This window comes from Bubalus kerabau, chromosome 12, assembly GCF_029407905.1.
Source record: "Bubalus kerabau isolate K-KA32 ecotype Philippines breed swamp buffalo chromosome 12, PCC_UOA_SB_1v2, whole genome shotgun sequence".
NCBI lineage: Eukaryota > Metazoa > Chordata > Mammalia > Artiodactyla > Bovidae > Bubalus > Bubalus kerabau.
In genome coordinates this window covers 53,256,332-53,279,165 of record NC_073635.1, presented here as the reverse complement: position 1 = coordinate 53,279,165, position 22,834 = coordinate 53,256,332, and the positions used below count along the sequence as shown (strand labels likewise).

The window sequence follows — 22,834 nt, the reverse complement described above, 5'->3', positions numbered from 1 at the left end:
TTCACATAACAAAAAAAAATTTTTTTAACAGAAAGGCAGCTGCACCTTAGGAAGGTTAAAAACTGAAACCTATTGCTTTGGAGAAGGCAATGGCACCCCACTCCAGTACTCTTGCCTGGAAAATCCCATGGACGGAGGAGCCTGGTAGGCTGCAGTCCATGGGGTCACTAAGAGTCTGACACGACTGAGAGACTTCACTTTCACTTTTCACTTTCCTGCATTGGAGAAGGAAATGGCAACCCACTCCAGTGTTCTTGCCTGGAGAATCCCAGGGACTGGGGAGCCTGGTGGGCTTCCGTCTATGGGGTCGCACAGAGTCGGACACGACTGAAGTGACTTAGCATAGCATAGCATTGCTTTTAGGGCCCTCCCACATGTGGGGGGAAGAACAGTTAAACATGGAAAACTTTGAAAATTGTTTCCTAATTTAAACAATCTGTAACAACAATGAAGCATAGCTAAGCATCCTAAGTTTCCTTGTAAAAGAAACAAAAAGTGCAACAGTTTCAAAGCCAAGATCCTTTGAGGTGTAAAGAAATTCCAAAATTAGGTCCTGTTTCCTGGCTGTGACAAATTTGTGCATTCTTTTAGCACTAGGTATCCAAGGCAGAGATTCTCAAAGTGCTTTCTGCACCGCTGAAAACCTACCAAGCAACAGTAAGTAAAAATAAATCTTCACACCCCAAGTGCAGAGCACTCGATTTCCATCATGCCTTTTACACTAAGTCATTGAACAGTAGGCCCTTAGTCAGAAATTCTAACAGAATTCAAATTTTGTTACCTTTTTTCAGATCAGCTATTAAGCACCCTGTCGGTGTTGTTTAGTGGCTCAGTTGTTTAGTGGCTCAGTTGTGTCTGACTCTTTGCAATCCTGTGGACTGTAGCCTGCCAGGTTCCTCTGTCCATGGGATTTCTCAGGTGAGATTACTGAATTGGGTTGCCATTTCCTTCTCCAGGGGATCTTCCCAACCCAGGGATCGAACCCAAGTCTCTTGCAGTGGCAGGCAGATTCTTTACCACTGAGCCAAGGAAACCCAAGCACCCTGTACATTTTTTTTTAATTCAGATAGTATTTATATTTAAACATCATAGTACAGTTCAACCTCTCAGAAAATCTTCCAGGGTTACATAATTTATGAAGGTTCATATAGAATTCATAAGAAAAACGTAAATTAGAATAAGTCTTACCTTTCATTCTTATTCTTAGACACATTGTAATTTATGTCAATTAAATTTTCTAGGTTCTGGTCTCTACAGGAAAAAAAAAGCAAATATTTAAATACATATATATGTATATGTGATTTAGTTACCTATAATTTTAAGAAATAAAGCATTAGAATAAAAAATTTTAAACCAGTACATAATTTTAAACATAGTCATTTGTGGTTGTAAAGAATATGGGACACTAAAAATCTGACATTGAGCTATTAGATCTATACAACTCAAGTAGAGGACAAATTATATTATGAGAGAGAAGTGAACTAAGTTTTTGGAAGGTTTGAGAAATTCAGTCTGAAAAGAAACAACTGATTGATATCTATCAGTTGTGTGAATACTTACTTCACATCACAAAGGGCTAACTTGTGTATTTCCATGTGGATTATCTCATTTAGATCTCACAGAATCTTGCAGGACAGCATACGAGGCTCAGCAACTCTAAGTAAATTTTCCAAGGTCAATTAACTAATTTGTAAGAGTCAAGGCTTGAAGCTGAGCCACCTGCTCATCTGAAATCAAGTCTTTAATATTTAATTAGAGTCTTCATTCCAGATTTTTGCATAACAGAGACATGAGAAGTCAACCCAAAATTTGAATCAACAGTCCACAATGTGGAGGATGAATGGGACAATTAGATTCTTAAATCTTGGGCTACAATGATTTGTCACACTTTCATGAGATACAATGTTCTCTGGCGTGTTATGTACATATTAGCTGTTTATATATTTTTTATATAATACTGGTAGTTCTTAATTTTTTCCCATGAGTTTGGAAAAGCCTTGTCACCAACTCTACTGGTTTGCAGGATGGGTTAGGAGTAAGAGTGAGGCCATTGCTTCTCCTACTTTTATGGGCCGGTTAGTCAACCTTCCTAAGCTTCCTTTTGTAAACTAGGATAATATCTAAGTTCATAAGGTTTCAGTGAGAATATATGAGTTAGTGTAATAAAATTTATAGGCACAATGTCTATAGTTGTACCTGAACTGAGTAAGAATGAATAAGTGATAATTAATAGAAGTGTAGTGACACAGCAGTGGGCACTATGGATTCCAAAATGTTGAGGGACTGTATTTTCATTTCTGCTATAACTTTTCACATCTTTAGCATTAATTCCAGTTTTCATAAATCTCCCTTCTCTGGTCCTGAATGGTAGATTTCAAGTAAGGTTCTTTTACATGGAATCAGTGTACAGACTCAAATTGATATTTATAAGGATAAAAAATAATATAGAAGTCTTTGTATTTATGTGGAGTGAGACTTACTACTCTTTTTATATAACATCCAAGCCATCAATAATTGATAAATACGTTAATTGGGCAGCATTCCATAGCTATACTTAAAGCTCACATTTAAAATACTAGCTACATATCTTTGAAAATGTAGAAATTAATTAAATTAATTTTTAATGTGAGTTATAGTAGAAAATATGCCAATTTAATATATGTAAAAAGTAAAGGATTTCACAAGTAGCTTGGAAGTATCAAAATCATTTGATGCTACAGTCTGAATAATGTAAAATTCAAAACCGACTTCTCCAGCATAGCTGCTAGAACTGTGTGAGGAGACCTCCCAGATCTCATCTTTTGAATTTAGAAATAGAGACAGCAGGCTCTTCCTTTGTAACCCTTGATCAGTTCAGTTCAGTCACTCAGTCGTGTCCGACTATTTGCGACCCCATGGACTTCAGGATGCCAGGCTTCCCTGTCCATCACCAGCTCTTGGAGCCTACTCAAGATCATGTCCATCAAGTCGGTGACACCATCCAACCATCTCATCCTCTGTCATCCCCTTCTCCTCCCACCTTCAATCTTTCCCAGCATCAGGGTCTTTTCCAATGAGTAGGTTCTTCGCATCAGGTGGCCAAAGTATTGGAGTTTCAGCTTCATCATCAGTCCTTCCAATGAATATGCAGGACTGATTTCCCTTAGGATTGACAGGTTGGATCTCCTTGCAGTCCAAGGGACTCTAAAGGGTTTTCTCCAACACCACAGTTCAAAAGCATCAATTCTTTGGCACTCAGCTTTCAGTCCTTGATGGTCCTTCCTTAATTACTAGAAGCACCTCTTGACCTCAGGACTCACCATACTATTTTAACAGCCAGGGTATTAAATTATCCTCCCCGTTAACATTTGAAAATAATTCTTCACTAAACACTTGTGAATAATGGATTAAAAATTAAGTATTTGACTTAACTTTAAAGGATCATGGTCTTCCATAATCCGGTTTCCCAGCAACATCAAACTGGGATGGTTGGCAGAGGCAAACACTGAGAGAGCACCCAGAAATGTGAATCTTGGGGAAGGAGAATTCTATCCCAGGAAGTGATTCTCCCTCCAAAGCTAACCTTGGATGAACTGAGTGGCATTTTTAAAGGAAGCTGGTGTTTTTCATTATGACTTAGGAATAAAATCACATTACTATGACTTAACATGGCCTTGCATGCAGTAGCTGCTCCAAAAATACTTATGGCCTTAAATGTATTTAAATTCTCTTTTCTCCTTCTCTGGTGGAAATTTATGGCTACCTTACCCAGCTCTGGGAAAAGACATGAAAAGGACCCCAGGGGAAAGATGTTAGACCCTGAACCTCTAAGATAGCCAGCTCCGCACACATCTAGGTACAGAGTATGCACCAGGGTACACGGTGCAACAAGAGACAGTGACGGACGTTTCACCTCCTTTTGCATCAGTCACCCAGAACCTGCCTTACTTCGCCCCTGACTTGCACATATTTTTTTCCTTTTTTTTTTTTCACTCAGCTCCCAACCCTGGCTTTGTTTCCTTATTTTGGAACACTTCCTTATGGGGTCGAATATTGCCCTTCCACCAAATTTATATGCTGAAGTCCTAACACCAACATGTCAGAATGTGCCTTTATTTGGAGAAGGGGGTCTTTACAGAGATCCTCAAGTTCAAATGAGGTCATCGGTGTGGGTCCTAATCCAATGTGAATGGCATCTTTATTAGAAGAAGGAATTTAGGCTCGGATACACACAGATGGAAGACAACGTGAAAACAAATGGTGAAGACAGCCCTGTACCAGCCAAGAAGGGAGGCCTGGAATAGATCCTTCCATCTGGGCCTTCAGAAAGAACCAACCCTACTGACTTCTTGATCTTAGACTTCTAGACTCCAGAATGATGAGAAAACAAATTTCTGTTTTAACCCACTCAGACTATGGTTCTAGTTATGGCAGTCCTAGTGAACAAATACAGATTCACTTCTGCCCTCACGACAGATACTATTATGTATAGTTCCTGAGCCTGATGCCAGCTACCCTTACCTGCTTGGCACTTTCCACTCCCAGTTGCTGCAGATACTGCATCTTTGATCTGTCTATACTTTCATTCCCCAACCCCACCCTCAGGACCCAATCTTTTGGATCCTAGCTATGGTGAAGGAGGGCAGAAGTGGATTTAGACCTAAGCAAGGAAGAGACACCTTCCTTGGGAAGAAGGAAGAAGCTCACAAATCCAACCACTCCAGGTAGATAATTCAAAATTGGAACCTGTACTTGCCTTCAAAGAAGCACACTCCCAAAGGGATATAATTGTGAATCATCAAATAAACCATGTTATTAGGGTTATAGAAATTTTGCTGTTTTTATTAAACGGTGCCACATATTAAGTTTGCTAGAGTGGGCTATAAGATTTTATTCTGAATCCTCTATACTAATATTTAAAGCAAAATTAAAAGTTCCAGGTTATGAAAAGTACAAAATGTGGATTTTCTCTGGCTGTTCACCCTGACTGGTGTCATCAGCTAGATTTGGAGATACAATAAAAAGAAGTTCAGATTGCCCATAAACTTACCAAGCTGAAGAATGTGAAAATAAATGTTCATTTTTTAATTAAGACCACATCTATCACGTCATGTCTTTTACACCGTGATAGAAGATGAAAAGCTGTGAGTCAAAGTGTGAAAAATAGATTTTTTATAGAAGCCCAGCCAAATGCTGCAGGGTCAAACAAAGGCTTGATTCCAAACCCTTTCTGTGGTGGTTCGATGGAAGGATGACCTGGCAATTTTGTAATTTTATGAGCAGTCAGAATCAACTTTAAGAAAAACCACCAATTCTCTGTGGATCCAGCAAGAAGTGCTATAAAGAAATTTTGTTAACCATAGTAACTAAAAATGTTTTTCTTTATGTAGACTTCAAAATGTTTAGGAAGAAATATGAGTTATCTGTTATGTAGAGTCATAGCATACATTTGGAATATAGGTATTTATCTGTTATAATCATGCAATTTATTTTCCACAGCCCCATTAAGGAATATAACACTTCTTAACAAAGCAGATTAAGCCAAAAAAAAAAAAAAGAGAGAGAGAGATTTCAGGGACCAAGTTATCATTATGTCTCATATAACACAGGTTTTCATAAGATATGCTCTACGTGAAAGTTAACAGATCACTCCCAACTGCTCTTCCTCTCTTATAAGGGTGTGGGAGGTGTTTATTAAAAGCGGCAATATGTTTCTCTCTCTACAGCTTACTTAAATTGTTTTTGCATAGTATCAAACACATTTGCAAAATTAAAAGCCTCCATATAAAAAATTCACTATGGTACTTCTTTTATGCCAAGAACTAAATCTTAGGCTTTAAGCTTTAGTTCAAAAGGAATATTTATCTCTCTGAAAGAAGTGTAGGACACAGTGAGATAACTGCTATAGTTCTTCAACTCTATTGACTTCTCAAAATGGGCCCAGCATTACATATTTTTATAATTAGCTTTAATGAGGGAATCTTAAAAGATTTTGTATTAAAGAAATTAACAGGTCCATAGAGAAAATGATCAACTTAGATATTTTAAATATAAGATATGATCAAGAATTTCAGTGGCTCTAATTCACTCTGGTTTATTGAGATTGTGGCTCAAAATAGAGTCATTGGTTTAAGCAAGGAAGCCAGTCATAGGATATCAGATCCCTCCAGTCTGGTTTTACTCCTGAGGGCTCAGAGTGTTAGAGTTATGAGGCACTATAGGTTTTATCTAGCTAGGTGATCACAGGTCTTCATTTATTTTGAGATTTAGCATGTAACTCAGAGAATATTTATTAAGCACCTAATGTGTGCCATACATTGTGCTATGCACTGTAGATAAAGAAGTGAACAAGACAGACCAAATATTTGCTCTTAAAAACCCAGTAGTTGAAGACAGATTATTAAATAATAATTCCCTGTAAGAGGCAAACATTCTGCAGAACAGAATAAGAGCTTGAGAACATCTAGAAGAACCTGAAGCAGAAGTGATGGGTCAGGGCGGGCTTCTCAGAGCCTGAGTAAAAGACATCTAAGCTCACACTTGAAGTATAAATAGCAGTTATCCATGCAAGAATGATGGTGGAGGAGCAAGGTATGAGCAGGTCAGAGAGTGAGTGGCTGGACTTTGCTTGTGGGTGGGGCCTAGCAGGGAATGGGGGTGGAAAACCTGTGGAGGCAACATCATGCTAGGCTTTGGAAATCAGGTTAAGGGGTACACGTTATCCAGTGGCAATGAGAAGACACCAAAGGATTTCATCAGAGGAAGGACAGGACCAGATTTATGTTTTAGGAAGATCACTCGACAGTGTGGCAGATGGACTGAAGGGCAGAAGGTATCACTGACAGCAGGTGGACTAGTCAGGAGACCTCACAGTAAGCTGGGCTATAGTAGCAAGTGGGGATGATGAAGTGTCTCAGTTCCTGAGATAATTAGGAGAAGCATTCAAGCTGACCTATTGATTCCGGGGAATGAAGCAACAGAAAGGGTCAAGGTGGCCTCCCACCTCCAGCTTTCTGTCTTGAGCAGAAATGTGAGAAAGACGCAATAGGGAGATAGGAAAGAATTCTTGTCTTATTGAAATACTAGCAAGACATGTCTCTGCAAATAGGAAACTCTTTATAACGAAGGAAGTATAATACTACAAGAGCTTCCCAGGTGGCGCTAGCGGTAAAGAACTTGCCTGCCAACGCAGGAGACATAAGAGACGTGGGTTCGATCCCTGGGTCGGGAAGATCCCCTGGAGGAGGACATGGCAACCCACTCCAGTATTCTTGCCTGAAAACTCCCATGGACAGAGGAGCCTGGCAGGCTACCTTCATAGGGCCAGAAAGAGTCAGACATGACTGAAGCCACTTAGCACGTACACAATGCGTAATTCTACAAATAGTTCAGAATATTTTTTTTTACTTTAGATGAATGATGCCCTTCTAACAGTAAAGACCTGTATCACTGGATGTGTTTCAACCTTCATATGGGAGCAGCTGCTTATAGGCTACAGATAATTTAGAAATATTTATCTTTCTTTACTGTTGGTTCATGAAAATGTGAAACTCACTGCTAAAAGTCACATGGTTTTTCCCTGAGTAAATGAAAATTCTGTGCACATCTGCATTTGTTCACATTGTTGGGCTCCTAGAAGAGCTCAGGGACACCTGCTCACATTCTGATTGATGACTGAAGCTTATTCCGCCCCTAACTGTGAATTAAATATACAGCTGCTGGAAATGTCAGCAAAGTCACACAAAAGCAACTCTGATTCACTGCTGTTATACTATTAAATAATCAGTGCTCCTGTCACACTGAATTGGATGTAAAAGTGCTTTGTGGCTATTATTTCTACTGGGAGGCATGTTAAAATGCCCCCTCTCTTTACCCATTAAAATCAATGGGCCACATAGATACACTGTAGATACAGGTGACTAAACACATTGAATGAACTCCCTTTTTTCAAATAGGCAGCTCAGTCTTTCCTGTTTATTCTACGATGATTCTTGAATATCCTGGCTGATTATCATCAAATCAGCACCCCCACTCCCCACCCGCCTCCTTCTGGCTCAGCTGATAAAGAATCTGTCTGCAATGTGGGAGACCTGGGTTTGGCCCCTGGGTTGGGAAGACCCCCTGGAGAAGACAAAGGCTACCCACTCCAGTATTCTGGCCTGGAGCATTCCAGGGATTCCCTGGTGACTCAGGCAGTATAGAATCCACTTGCGACGGGGAGACCTGGGTTCAATCCCTAGGTTGGAAAGATCCCCTGGAGGAGGGCATGGCAACCCACTCAAGTATTCTTGCCTGGAGAATCACCAAGGACAGAGGTGCCTGGCGGGCTAGAGTCCATAGGGTCGCGAAGAGTCGGACATGACTGAGCGATGAAGCACAGCACAGCATCAATATGTATCACTATCATGTGTAAAGTGGATAGCTATGAGAAGTTGCTGTATAACACAAGGAGCTTAGTCTAGCGCTCTGTGATGACCTAGAGGGGTGGAATAGGGGGAGGGAAGGGAGGCTGGACGTAGAGGTGGAGAGGAGGACTGGGGTGGGTGTGGGGAGGCAATATACATGTAATTATGGTTGGTTTGCATTGTTGTATGGTAGAAACCAACACAATGTTGTAAAAATTTTTTAAAGAAAGGGAAAAAAAACCCACACAAATAGAAAGGGCAAATGAAAACACTGATGTAGAAAACAAACTAAAAGACATAAGAACCAGGCTGATAAGCATGTCACACTGTCCTCTTGCTGCCCGTGGCTTCAGAGCACTTTTCTGTATGTTATTTGCTTTCTTCATCCCAGAATAGTGAGACTATAATTCCTAGCTATATATTTATTACAACAAAATTTCAGGTCAGCAGAACAATGTAGACTTCTGATACAATGCACTCTGGTGCATTATCGATGAATAAGCTCTTTTTGTGAAAGATATGACATAAAGATAAGACATAAAGACTCCCTGGAGAAAGAAATAGCAACCCATTCCAGTATTCTCACCTGGGAAATCCCACGGACAGAGGAGTCTGTTGTGGGCATTGGTTCATGGGGTTGCAAAGAGTTGGACACAACTTAGCAACTAAACATGTATGACATAAAGATAGTGAACTGAAAGATATTTACAAAACTCAAAATGGAAGTTCAAGGTTAAAATCTGCTGGCTTTGCTGTGGAGCTATAATTCTGAAGACTCAATATCCTTTCCAATGCTCCAATCCTCTGTAAGCATCTATGTAAATCACTGGTTTGGTCCAGTTTCTCCAAAATGTGTTTTACTCTTAATTAATTTCATACATTTTTCATTTCAGTCCTGATACTCTATTTCCTCTAGACAACAAACACTCATTTGCCTTCGTGCAAATAAAAAATACACAACTGCATGTGAGAGAGTGTAATTGATTCCGGAAGAGTACAGCATGTTCTTTGCTGACAGGAAACACATGGGTTATAAATGTGTGCTCATTTTAAACACAAGAAAAACAAAAGGCTTCCTTTTTAAAAAGGGAAGAAAGAAAGAACTTTGGGTACAGGCAATGGCAACCCACTCCAGTACTCTTGCCTGGAAAATCCCATGGACGAAGGAGCCTGGTGGGCTGCAGTCCATGGGGTCGCTAAGAGTCAGACACATCTGAGCGACTTCACTCTCACTCTTCACTTTCCTGCATTGGAGAAGGAAATGGCAACCCGCTCCAGTGTTCTTGCTTGAAGAATCCCAGGGATGGGGGAGCCTCATGGGCTGACATCTATGGGGTCAAACAGTCGGACACGACTGAAGTGACTTAGCAGCCCCAGCAAGATAGTTAGGCAAAGTCACTTACCGCTTAGTATTTCTGAGTGCTGAAGGTTTCACTTGAATGAGATTGTCTAAAGCTTGGCTGTTAAAAAGAGAAAAAACACAAACTCCAATCAGTAATGGGGTTTTTTTGTTTGTGCTAGGTCTATAAACCAGTATTATAAATCTGCTCCACTCAGGAGCAACAGACAGAAGAGCTATGAAATGACTGCTTTTATTTGATTACCTTTGATTGCTTCTGATTACTGCAGGATTCACTTTGATGAGTTTATCGAGATCCTGGTTTCTGTAAATAGAAAAATAAAAAGGTTAATTATAAATTCTTTTGGTAAGATCACTAAAGTTATAAATCTGCTTGAACTAACAGTTAAACAGAACATTCTTCCTACCCAAAGTACAAAAATTAATACAGTTCTATTACCTTTGATTTTTGAGGAGAATTTCAGGGTTCACTTTGATGAGCTTATCAAGATCTTGATTTCTTTAAGTGCAAAAAAATTAAAGCAGTTTTGTTAGAGATAATCCAGGTTTAAGTTGGTTGGAACTGGAAGAAGGGATTAGCTATTTTATCATTGGTTGTTGTTGTCAGACTCTTTTGTTACCCCATGGACCGTAGCCTGCTAGACTTCTCTGTCGATGGGATTTCCCAGGCAGGAATACTGGAGCAGGTTGCCATCCCCTTTTCCAGATGATCTTCCCAACCCCAGGATTGAGCATTGACAGGAGGATTCTTTACCACTGAGCCAACAGGGAAACTCATCTATGAGACCTACTGGTTTGGCATACAACGGCCTTGAGATACATTTCAACCAATCCAGGGAGGATACATTATGTAGGATCAAGAGAAACACTACTCTAACTTCACACAGTTTGTTGTCAGAGCCCAGCTACCAGGGCACGCTGACTCAGAGTCCACAGCAGACATCTTGTGATTCACCACTTTTAGTCCGGAATGCTTTAACAATACGAAGATACAAATGATTACAAGGTCCTTGATATTTTAAAAACCATATTCATCAACTAATGATATCATTTTGTAAAAAATTAATAAGCACCAAAACTGGGATTATACTTAACGTAAGGCTTGGCAAAGAGAGTTCCAGTAATCCATCAAAATTGTGACTTCTCTTTCGTCTATGATGACTTGAAAAGCTGAAATCATGGTCAGATTAGGGACATGCTCTGATAACTGTCGACTTCCCAGTTGAAACGCTATCACTTTCTTTCCTCAGTTAGAGACCATGGTTTGCTATCACTCATTGCATCCATATAATACTTTGTTTTTAAGGGCTGGAGATTAGTGATTTTTCAAAGTGTTCCTCTAAACCACTTTATAATATTTATCCAAAGAAATAGAATAGCCCACAGTAGCAAGAAATCTTGGGATTGATAACACCTGCTTCCAGTATATTTTAGACAGTTACCTGCCTGTATCTCTTTCCCCCTCCAAAGTCCTCTTCCCTTAAATAAAAATACAGTTTACTCTTCAAAAGTCTGATGGGAGATTAAGAACTAAAGGAGAACCACTTGGAGGTTAATCATCAAAATGTCTGAGAAAACCTACATGGGAAAAGAATCTAAAAAAGAGTGGTATACATATAACCTGAAACTAACACAGCATTGTAAACCAACTATATTCCAATAAATTTTTTTATTTTAATCTGAGGAAAAGGTGTGCATTTCCCTCCCCAGCCCCTAAGCCTTTCCATAGAATTTGCTTCCCAGTTCATGGCTTCAATGAGTTTCAGCTCTTATCCTTGTCCTCAGATCTTCATGGCAGACAAAAAGCCCTTAAATGAATTTTCACTGTTTTGAATTATCTTCAGTAATAATATTCTCAATTAAAGATAATCAACTGGTGTCTACAAACAGTATCAAAGAAATGCCAAACATATGAGAATTATCCAAAATATAATTTTCTTGTATAAACTGGTTATAAAATCTGTGTAAAATTAAATTGTGCCTGAAAGACAATCTTTAAAATGTTGATTATTCATACACTAAAAGAAAAAAAAAGTACAAAGAATAAAATTTTGTAGAGGAAATAATATGTTCAAAGGCCTCAACCTTTTAATACATAAGATCAAGCTCAATATTTTTGTGTAACAACATATAATTTTCACCTACCAGCATAATTAAGAGTAAATTGTATAAAAAAGCAAACATGAGCATGAGAACTTCCTTTTTTTACTGTTCTGCTCAGGACAGAAAACTTGGTTCATTGCAAAACTTAGAACTGTGCTATATCATAGAAGTGTATCAGAGTTCTATAGTTCTACTCATAGTTCTAGGAGTACTATATCATAGAAGTCATTAAAAAATACATTTTACATCATAGCGCAACACATCACCTTTTCAGTCAGTCAGTCAAACAGACATACACACATAATAAAATATAAACTTCACAAAGTAAGACTTCCCAACGTAAGAAGAACTCTCATTTTCTACTCTGTTTCACTTTAGTTAATTGGGGGGGGTGGGGGTGAATGCTGACTGCCAGTCAGTAAATTAATTACAAGACCATTTAATGGATTTTGGTCTACAATTTGAGAATCACTAGCTTAGAAAACATCTAAACACGTGCTATGATTTACCACTTCTCCTAAAATGACAACACCTGTGTTAATAAAGCAAGTCCTGAATTGCCTTGATTGATAGTATCATGCAACTTATTTCAATGAATTGAAAACTTATAGACACTTTTTTCAGGCCCTGGATTCTTAAAAAACACAGGAATCTGATATCTGAATTTTATCCAGGAAAAAATGTTATGTTTTTCCTATTCAAGTTACTGCTTTCGTTTATTTTGCTTTAAGGATATAGGGGGATACATTGGACCATTTAGCTATCATTACTTTCATGTGGGTCTCCCAGGTGGTGCTAGTGGTGAAGAACCCACCTGCCAATGCAGGCGATATAAGAGATGTGGGTTCAGTCCCTGGGTGGGGAACATCCCCTGGAGGAGGGCATGGCAACACACTCTGGTATTCTTGCCTGGAGAATCCCATGGACAGAGGAGCCTGGCGGGCTATGGTCCATAGGGTAGCAAAGAGTTGGACACGACTAAAGTGATTTAGCATGCACCCACTTTCATGTAGTTCAAAAGTTATAAGGTGTTTTGCGGTCATTGGCATAAATTTGTGCCATAGTCATTTCAAAGACAAAAGTAACATTTCACATGACCCTATGAAAGCAGTGGAGAACATCCTCTAGCTGTCCCATGGCAAGAGCAAAAGGCCTAGCTTTATAATTTCCACTCTTTCCTGAGGTGCTAGATCAACTTTCATTTATTTTAAGATCAAAGTCTGTGAACTGTGACTTAAAGACCAGGAGTTGGGCTGAGGGTTGGAAGAACTCACAGAAGGCTATGAAATATTTGCCCCTGGCCTCTGTCTTCTCATCTGTAAAATGAGAAGACTGGATTGGGTCTAATCCTCTGCCCATCTTTAACATCTTCTACTCCTAGGAATCTATAAATATGAATTTTACTGGTTGTCATGTTTACTGAATTAGCTATTTCATTTCTCCTTTTCTTTTTAAATGCAACTCACTGACAATACATTCTATATTCAGCAAGCAGTACATGTAATATATTAAACTGACAACCTATTATTGTCTTGGAGTCCCATCTCTGTGCCCCCAGTACATAATTAGCTTTAATCTATGATAATTGCCTGCTGTTAATAAGATTGAGTATGTCTACTGAATTCTCTTTTTTGGCACCCATGGCCTATAATTATACCTAATGTGCACCTAATGATACCTAGTTGTAAGCTTCAAACCCAGTAGGTGTTCAGTAATTATTCACTGCCTAACAGATCACAGAACCACTGTTCATCTTCCACTAGTTTTCTCCGTGACCCTGGCCAAATCACTTAACCTTTCTGAGTCTTAATTTCCTCTTCTGTAAATTGAATAGGTTTGACTGGAATGTGAAAAGTGAAAGTTGCTCAGTTGTATCCAACTCTGCAGACCCCATGGACTGTAGCCCGCCAGGTTCCTCTGTCCATGGGAATTCTCCAGGCAAGAATTCTGGAGTGGGTAGCCATTCCCTTCTCCAGGGGGGAATCTTTCCAACCCAGGGATTGAACCCAGGTCTCCCACACTGCAGGCAGATTCTTTACCATCTGAGCCACCAGCCCCTGCTTTAACTGGAATAGTGGTTTGCGAAATTGTTCAAACTAACTGGGCTATGAGTTCTCTGAGGTTCCTTCTTTCCATCTCCAAAATTTGTGATTTTTCTATGTACTAGATAAACTCAAAAAAGTGAAATCATAAAAACATTTTTAAATATATACATTATATATATCTATAATAGTGGTGTATAATGACATAAAAATCTAAATATATACAATATTAAATATAAATATATAATCTAAATATATACATATGTCTATAATAGTAGTGTATAATGATATAAAAATCTCCATAAACAAGAGGCAAAAATTGAATTTAATTTTTCATCATCACAGATACTACTTAAAGAATTATCATTTTAGGTCCATTACTTTGCTAGGATCAGCAAATCATCTAAAATATAATGAACCTCATAAAATTTCCACCAACTATCACTTTCCAAAAATGAAATGAATAAATTTGCTTATAATGAATCTAATGAGATGTCCAGCTCTTTTTCAAAAATTAACAACCATTAACAAATTTTAATCAAACCCTGAAACAAAGGTATTGCCATCAATACTACAAATCATAAACAGGGCATAGACTAATTATGTTTCTAGCCCAGTCACTCCCTTCAATTGCTTTATCTGAGTTGTCTTTCTTTCTATTAGCAAATACATATCTTATTTATCAGAGATATATAAAATTCATGATGACTTTTCAAGATTTACATTCAGTTTGCCCATGGAATGATTACAAGTCATTTATATTCATATTATGCTTAGTTAAGGAGAAACAAACCAAAGCAAATAAATTACATCTTTGTCTTACCTAGCTGTGTTTTTGACAGCTTTGGGGCTTACGTTAATAAGTTCATCAAGACCTTGTTCACTGCTAAAACAAAATAAATGGTCAAATCCAGTTGGAAATTAGCAAATTTTATGACTGGTATTTTTTCTTTTGACACTTGTAAATCATTTGACGGGATCCTAGACAAAAAGTGATAAATGTACTGAGTTTTTACTTTGTCTAAAATAGTTATCTCATTTAAATCCTCAAAGCAACTGAGTTAAATATCACCATTCTCTTTTTAGAAATAAATTGAGTTGCATGAAAGTTAAGGCCTTCTTTAGGCCAAGTATAAGAAATAACTGACAGCGAATTAGGTAACCACATGTTGCCTCCTGTCCACATCCTTCCTCTCTCTGGTCACAATAATTCCTTACAACTGCACAAGGCTTTTCACCAACATTATTATCACAATAATTTTGAGAGGCAGCTTGGTTATTCTGTCATGCTTTTCTTAACTTTTGCTCCAGTGGACAATGAGCCTTAACTTCTTAAGAAGACCGGAGCATATTCAAACTCTTGCAGAAATATTTCTAAGCAAGTATTGGAATGTTATGTCACCAAATTTCTGAAGAGTCACTTAAAAATTAATCCTCAGGTTTATGAAAGAGAACAAAGCCAATATTCTTTGGTTTATTCAGTTTTATGAACTTATAATTTATTAACTAAATTTGAAGTAATAATCTAGTTAAACTATAATTGCATTAAATGAATTTCTCACGTAGTCATTATACAGAATTAGCTTCAATATTACAATTTGACAATATTATAATGTAACAAATTGAAGCAATATAAAAACCTATCCAGCATTATTACATGTCAGCAAATCAATTTTTCTCTTTTTTTTTTTCATATCCCTTTCAAACATCCTTAGCCAAATAATTAACTTTATTCTGGAGCATAAATTGAAGAACTTGCTCATGAGTCTTCAACAATACTGATAAACTTACCTTTTCTTTGCTGAGGGAGTCACTTTAATAAGACTGTCCAGGTCTTGGCTCCTAAAAAATGTAAATTTTAATAGCTGGTAAAATAAAATCAAATCAGTTATAATTTGTATATTTTTTAATCTTAATATTGAATAAAGTGATTGTTGCTAATTCAAAACTTCATTTTACTTGAATATTCTTTTTAGTTCTCTGTGAAACAAGATAGCTAATAAAAATTCATTTCTTATACAACTACATATATATGAAAATTTAGTTTTATTCTTATTCCTTTCAAGACAAACTCAATTTAAGTTGCTCTTAAATTTCTTATTTCCTGTATTGTATTTGGTACTAGAATCAGCCTTTAGAATTTGTTTCAAGGTTGTAATGAACAAGAGAAAAATTTGAAGTGTACATCATTTCCATGTATTCCTTGCCTCCTTCTCCTCAGAATAAAACAAAACAAAACCCTGGAACTTTTTAAAAAAGAGTGTATTTCCTGATTCTAAGGTATGGAAGTAATATAAATAATATGAATATGTAACATTGAGGTAACTCCAAGATATTAAACAATTCAGAATCATGCTTCATGTATGGTCTATATCAGAACAAAGAAGACTTCTGACAATAAAATTTGCTTTTGTACTCAAAAAGGCAATAATATTTATTTTCTTTATAATAAATACATTTTTTATATTTACTTTTTATAAAAAGAAATAGAGGAAAACAATAGAATGGGAAAGACTAAAGATCTCTTCAAGAAAATTAGAGATACCAAGGGAACATTTCATGCAAAGGTGGGCTAAATAAAGGACAGAAATGGTAGGGACCTAATAGAAGACGATATTAAAACAAGTGGTAAGAATACATGGAAGAACTGTACAAAAAAGATCTTCATGACCCGGATAATCACAATGGTGTGATCACTCACCTAGAGCCAGACATCCTGGAATGTGAAGTCAAGTGGGCCTTAGGAAGCATCACTACGAACAAAGCTAGTGGAAGTGATGGAATTACAGTTGAGCTATTTCAAATCCTGAAAGATGATGCTGTGAAAGTGCTTCACTCAATATGCCAGCAAATTTGGAAAACTCAGCAGTGGCCACAGGACTGGAAAAGGTCAGTTTTCATTCCAATCCCAAAGAAAGGCAATGCCAAAGAATGCTCAAACTACCGTACAATTGCACTCATCTCACACACTAGTAAAGTAATGCTCAAAATTCTCCAAGCCATGCTTCAGCAATACGTGAACCATGAACTTCCAGATGTTCAAGCTGGTTTTAGAAAACGCAGAGGAACCAGAGATCAAATTGCCAACATCCACTGGATCATCAAAAAAGCAAGAGAGTTCCAGAAAAACATCTATTTCTGCTTTATTGACTATGCCAAAGCCTTTGACTGTGTGGATCACAATAAACTGTGGAAAATTCTGAAAGAGATGGGAATACCAGACCACATGACCTGCCTCTTGAGAAACCTGTATGCAGGTCAGGAAGCAACAGTTAGAACTGGACATGAAAGAACAGGCTGGTTCCAAATAGGAAAAGGAGTACATCAAGGCTGTATATTGTCACCCTTATTTAACTTATTTAACTTATTTAACCTTATTTAACTTATATGCAGAGTACATCATGAGAAACGCTGGACTGGAAGAAGCACAAGCTGGAATCAAGATTGCTGGGAGAAATATCAATAACCTCAGATATGCAGATAACACCACCTTTATGGCAGAAAGTGAAGAGGAACTAAAGAGCCTCTTGATGAAAGTGAAAGTGGAGAGTGAAAAAGTTGGCTTAAAGCTCAACATTCAGAAAACTAAGATCATGGCATCCGGTCCCATCACTTCATGGCAAATAGATGGGGAAACAGTGGAAACAGTGACTGACTTCATTTTTATGGGTTCCAAAATCACTGCAGTTGGTGATTGCAGCCATGAAATTAAAAGACGCTTACTTCTTGGAAGGAAAGTTATGATCAACCTAGATAGCATATTAAAAAGCAGAGACATTACTTTGCCAACAAAGGTCCATCTAGTCAAGGTTATGGTTTTTCCAGTGGTCATGTATAGATGTGAGAGATGGACTGTGAAGAAAGCTGAGCCCCGAAGAATTGATGCTTTTGAACTGTGGTGTTGGAGAAGACTCTTTGAGAGTCCCTTGGACTGCAAGGAGATCCAACCAGTCCATCCTAAGGGAGATCAATCCTACGTGTTCATTGAAGGGACTGATGCTGAAGCTGAAACTCCAATACTTTGGCCACCTCACGCGAAGAGTTGACTCGTTGGAAAAGACCCTGATGCTGGGAGGGATTGAGGGCAGGAGGAGAAGGGGACGACAGAGGATGAGATGGCTGGATGGCATCACCGACTCAATGGGCATGGGTTTGGGTGGACTCCGGGAGTTGGTGATGGACAGGGAGGCCTGGCGTGCTGTGGTTCATGGGGTTGCAAAGAGTCAGACACGACTGAGCAACTGAACTGAACTGAGGCAATAATAGCTCTAAAAGGGGGCTTCCCTTGTGGCTCAGTGGTAAAGAACCCGCCTGCCAATGCAGGAGACAGGTTTGATCCCTGGGTTGAGAAGATGCCCTGGAGAAGGAAATGGCAACTCACTATAGATTCTTTCCGGGAGAATCCCGTGGACAGAGGACCCTGGCAGGCTACATACAGTTCATGGGGTCGCAAAAGAGTCAGACATGACTAGTGACTAAACAACAACAATCTCTAAAAAGACATTCCTGTTATTGCACTGGGCTTTCATATCAACTCTAACACCAAAAGGCCTAAACAAGATATATAACTTGATATACATTATTATTGGACAGTTTATTATATATTCTGAAAAGAAAAGAGACTAGAAAGGCTTCTATCACCTAACTAATCTTTAGGATTAATCTATAAATGAATTTTATCGTGTTCATATCCTTCCATGTAAATTATTGCATTCTGTTATATTGAATTATTTGAAATTGTCATCTTGTGGGTCAAAAATTGTTGAATGTCAGCAATTTCATAAGATTCAACCTAATAGATTACTTCTTAGGTATCTTGTTTGAATTAAGCATTGAGTGGTGCAATGGGGACTCAGCAATGAAGAAAAACCGTAACAGTAATAATAATACCAATGGGTAATGTCTAATAAGTACTTGGGGAATAAATGCTTCATAAGCTAATTTTTCTGGTAATTCACAAAGAAGGTAATTCTTACAATCCCCACTTTACAGATAAAGAAGCTGAGAATTCAAGGAGGTGAAATGATTTGTTCAAGGCTATACAGCTAACAGATATTCTCTAAACTAAAAAATTTTGCTACCAACTGGAAGAGATGAACACATGACGTAATGCAAGACATGGCAGAGGGTGGGTGCCGAAACAAGGCTCACACAAATTGCATGGGGAGGGTCATATGATTAAGGCTTTCTTCACTTTACAAACGAAGTCATCTTGGACGAGGGACAAGGGATAACTGTCTTTCATAGAATCTTAATCTGTAACATAAAGTATTACGTGGTCTCTGGATTCAGGATCTGACCCTCAGACAGTGACAATACATTATACTTTTATTTAGTGAACAAAATATAAGGACAATTTAGAACTCAATATTCAAACGAAAGAATGATAAATTCTTCAGTCTAACCATAAAGTGAATGAAGCAATATATGCAATGGAGGCTGTGTTTTGGAAGCTGTTCCAAGTTCATGCAGGGTTGATCCTCTTCACCTACCCACATGAAATACTGCCTAGGAATCAACAGTCTATGGTCCTCAAGCTAAATCCAGCCTGAAGTCTGGTTTTACAAGTAAAGTCTTATTGGAACACAGCCATTCCCATTCCTTTACAATGTGTTATTAATGATCGATAGTTTAAATAAAGACTGTTTTGGGCCCCTATACCTGAAATTTTATTCCCTAGCCCTTTAAGCAAAAGTCTGACTCCTGATCTAGTCTAGTAAACTTTATATGATAGCTATATACTGTAAAAATAGAATTCCTAGAAACAAAGTAAGATAGAAAACTGTGAGAGAGAAGATGTATGCTTTGGTACCTTTTATATTTAACTCACATTCAAACTAGCATAACAATATGTGTTTATAGGTTCATGGTTTGGCTATATCTCTTTATTTACTCAATACAGTGTACCTTAAAAAATATTATTTTTTGTATTTTTTATTATTTCAATGAACTAACTATAATTTTTTTAAATGACCTCCAAACTTTAGGAATTATTGGAGTGTAAATGGAAGAGGAGAGGGAAAAAATGATGACAGATGGAGGATGAATGAAGGAGATTTTCTTCACATGAAGATCTTCTCTTAGGCTGCTTATCTCTAGGAAATTGGAGAAGATACTTCATCCCAGGAGGAATCTCGATTTATTTTGAGGAAATCCCAAGCATGGAAAACAAATCCCACATGGATAAGAGATTATTCTCATATTTTAAGGAATTCCTCCACAAATATTCACAACCAGGGAGCCCTGAATAAGGGCATTGAACACTAGTTTTCTGACACAGAGCTGTTGTTTTGGGTCCCCTTATTGGCAGTTTCTTTGATGGAACAATCAGTTTTATCATATTTTCTAAGTTGAACAGAATGAAATGGAGAGATAGAAGAGCTTCATAAACCTCACCGTTGGTTAGTTTTGTTTGTTTCCGGAGTCACTTTGATGACGTTGTCAAGACTTTGGTCCCTTTAAGACATGGAAAAAGGGATGAGATCATATGACAGGTTGCATCAAGTGGTTGAAAATATTTACTAAAATAGAAAAGCGTTTTTTATTACAAAACTATTTTACTAGAAAATATTTATTAAAATAGAGATCATCTCAAGGGATTGGAGGGTTTTCATTGTTGACTCTGAAAATATATATTTGGATCTAACTATAACCACATAGAAATAATGAACAATAATTAGTGGTTTCAGAAAATTCATGATGTGCCAGGCACTGTGCTAAGTGATTTATATGATTCAATACTCATATTAACCCTATGAAATAGTATAAAAATATTAATAAACAGAAACCTCAATGAAATAGAGTTGGGAGGCCAGAATGGGGGCTCTCGCCTGCCCTGTGCCAATAGCAGAAGCCAGCAGGAAGAGGAAAGACTGTTCTTCTTTCCTGGCAAGGACTCAGCCAATTGAAAAGCTGTGAACTCTCTGTTTACTTTGGTCCTCCCAATCTCCTTTCCCCCCTCCCCTCTATAAAAGTGTTCTTCCTTCCCCTTCAGGGACTTGCATGTGGCTCCCCATGGTTGCAGACCCTAGACTACAATTCTCTGATGATCTGAGCAAATCCGTCTTAGCTGGAGAAATATCTGACAATCTATATGTTTCAGGTCAACAATAGAACTATCATCATCTCCATTTCACAAAAACTGAGACCCACAAAGATGAAGTTTTTCCCACACGGCCTGTAGTGGCAAGGCTGGAATGGAAAGCTATGTAATTAACTCCAGAGTGTGCACACTTGTCATAACACCAACCATCTTATTGGAAATTATTAACTGAATTGACATTGGAAGTGACGAGGGAGCATCTGGCCCAATTTCCTCACTGTGAGGATGAGAAAACCAAAGTCCAAACAGGAGTGTGATCAGGCCCATTTCTCACTGTTAGTGAGGGCAGAGTCATGCCCAGACCCACATCTCTGGGCTCTGGTCTGATGCTCTTTCCTCTCTCTTGTGCCATCCCTCTGCTTAAGAAAAATAAACAAATCAACCAATAAAAGTGTCCTGACCACTACTGTTTGGAACAGGGAACTCTGCTCTATGTTATGTGATAGCCGGGATGGGAGTTTGAGGGAGAATGGATACATGTATATGAATGGGTGAGTCCCTTTGCTGTCCACCTGAAACTATCACAGCATTGTTAACCAGCTATACCCCAAAACAAAACAAAAAGTTTCTAAAAAAAATAACTAAGTAAAATGATTGCACATAAAAGACTACCCAGTAAACCATCATTTCCCTCAGCCCTTGACAACCAAACACTTTGTTTTCTTGGTTGCCAATGGATTTGCCATTCTGGACATTTCAGATAAATGATATATAATTGTGAAAAAAAAAAAAAGTGTCTTGTCCATCCTGGGAAAACACTGTACCTACTGAATCAAAATACCTACATTATATTAGAAATTGGCTGACCAAAGTCTTTAACAGCTTACATATGAGGAGGTGCAGCTTACATGGTTTTTCTTGAACTACCATTGATACTATAGCAGTGTCAGTCTGCTGAAATGATGATTTAAGTATGTTTTTAAGCATTGGTCAACATGAAACAAAAAAGAGGAATGTATTAAAGCTTACCCTTGCACACTTTCTCCAGTTCTTGGGTTCACTTTGATGAGGTTATCCAGGTCTTTGGAACTTTAAACAAAAAGAAACATAATAAGTAAAAATGAAATTATGTCAACTAATTAAGTCAAACTAATTACTTTAAAGGATATATGTGCTCAAGATGAATTTTACAATTAAGTTTTGAGATAAATCAATATCAGTCTATATGTTTCACTTAAAAGAGTAAAACTTTTTTGACTTTCATTGATATCAGTTTCCTATATACCCTCAAAATAAAACCATAAAATTAGAGCAAGATTGAGTTTAAAAGATCATCTCTGGAACTATTTGCCCAAAAAAATCCCACCTTGTCAGCCCCATTAAGTATTCTACCTGATGCAATAGCTATAATTAAACTGTGTTTTGTTAATAATTTCCATTTAAAGGGATTTAAATGGAAATTTAAACACTTTTGGATTTAAACACTTTTTCCTTTAAAGGGATTCTATATCCATTATTTCACAGGATCTTTATAATAATCAAACAACAAAAGTGGAACAGACATTATGATCTTAATTTTATAACTAAAGAAGTCTCAGCTTGGTATTCAAGGGACTTGCTCAAAGATATCTAGCTGATAAGTAGCGGAATTCAGATATTTTGACTCCAAACCACTTTTCAACACAGCTTCTCTAATGAGAGCCACAAACTGATTCAGAACCTGATGCACAAATTGATGGGAAGGAAGAAAGATAAGGTATAATCCTCACCTTGGGTTACTTCTGTTAACTTCAGGGGTCACTTGGGTGAGATTGTCAAGACTCTGGCCCCTTTAAAACATAGAAAAAGTGGTAAAGTTAATAACAGATTATAATCAAGTTGATAAAACTATTCATTAAAACTC

General features: G+C 37.7%; 1 protein-coding gene across 16 annotated transcripts in view; it reads right to left on the bottom strand.

The window, feature by feature from the left end:
• Window positions 1–22,834, bottom strand: part of SCEL (sciellin) — a 125,825-nt gene that overhangs the window by 25,968 nt on the left and 77,023 nt on the right. For 10 of the 16 annotated variants that reach the window (XM_055542700.1, XM_055542712.1, XM_055542701.1 and 7 more), the window contains 9 exons: window positions 22,701–22,760; window positions 21,961–22,020; window positions 20,286–20,345; window positions 15,681–15,731; window positions 14,713–14,775; window positions 10,184–10,243; window positions 9,989–10,048; window positions 9,788–9,844; window positions 1,189–1,251 (listed from right to left, as the gene is read on the bottom strand). In XM_055542700.1, coding sequence (XP_055398675.1) covers window positions 1,189–1,251; window positions 9,788–9,844; window positions 9,989–10,048; window positions 10,184–10,243; window positions 14,713–14,775; window positions 15,681–15,731; window positions 20,286–20,345; window positions 21,961–22,020; window positions 22,701–22,760 — 534 coding nt within the window. Of the gene's footprint in view, window positions 1–1,188; window positions 1,252–8,999; window positions 9,629–9,787; window positions 9,845–9,988; window positions 10,049–10,183; window positions 10,244–14,712; window positions 14,776–15,680; window positions 15,732–20,285; window positions 20,346–21,960; window positions 22,021–22,700; window positions 22,761–22,834 lie in introns of those variants that run through there. The other 6 variants (XM_055542706.1, XM_055542707.1, XM_055542703.1 and 3 more) reach the window with 5 other exon arrangements.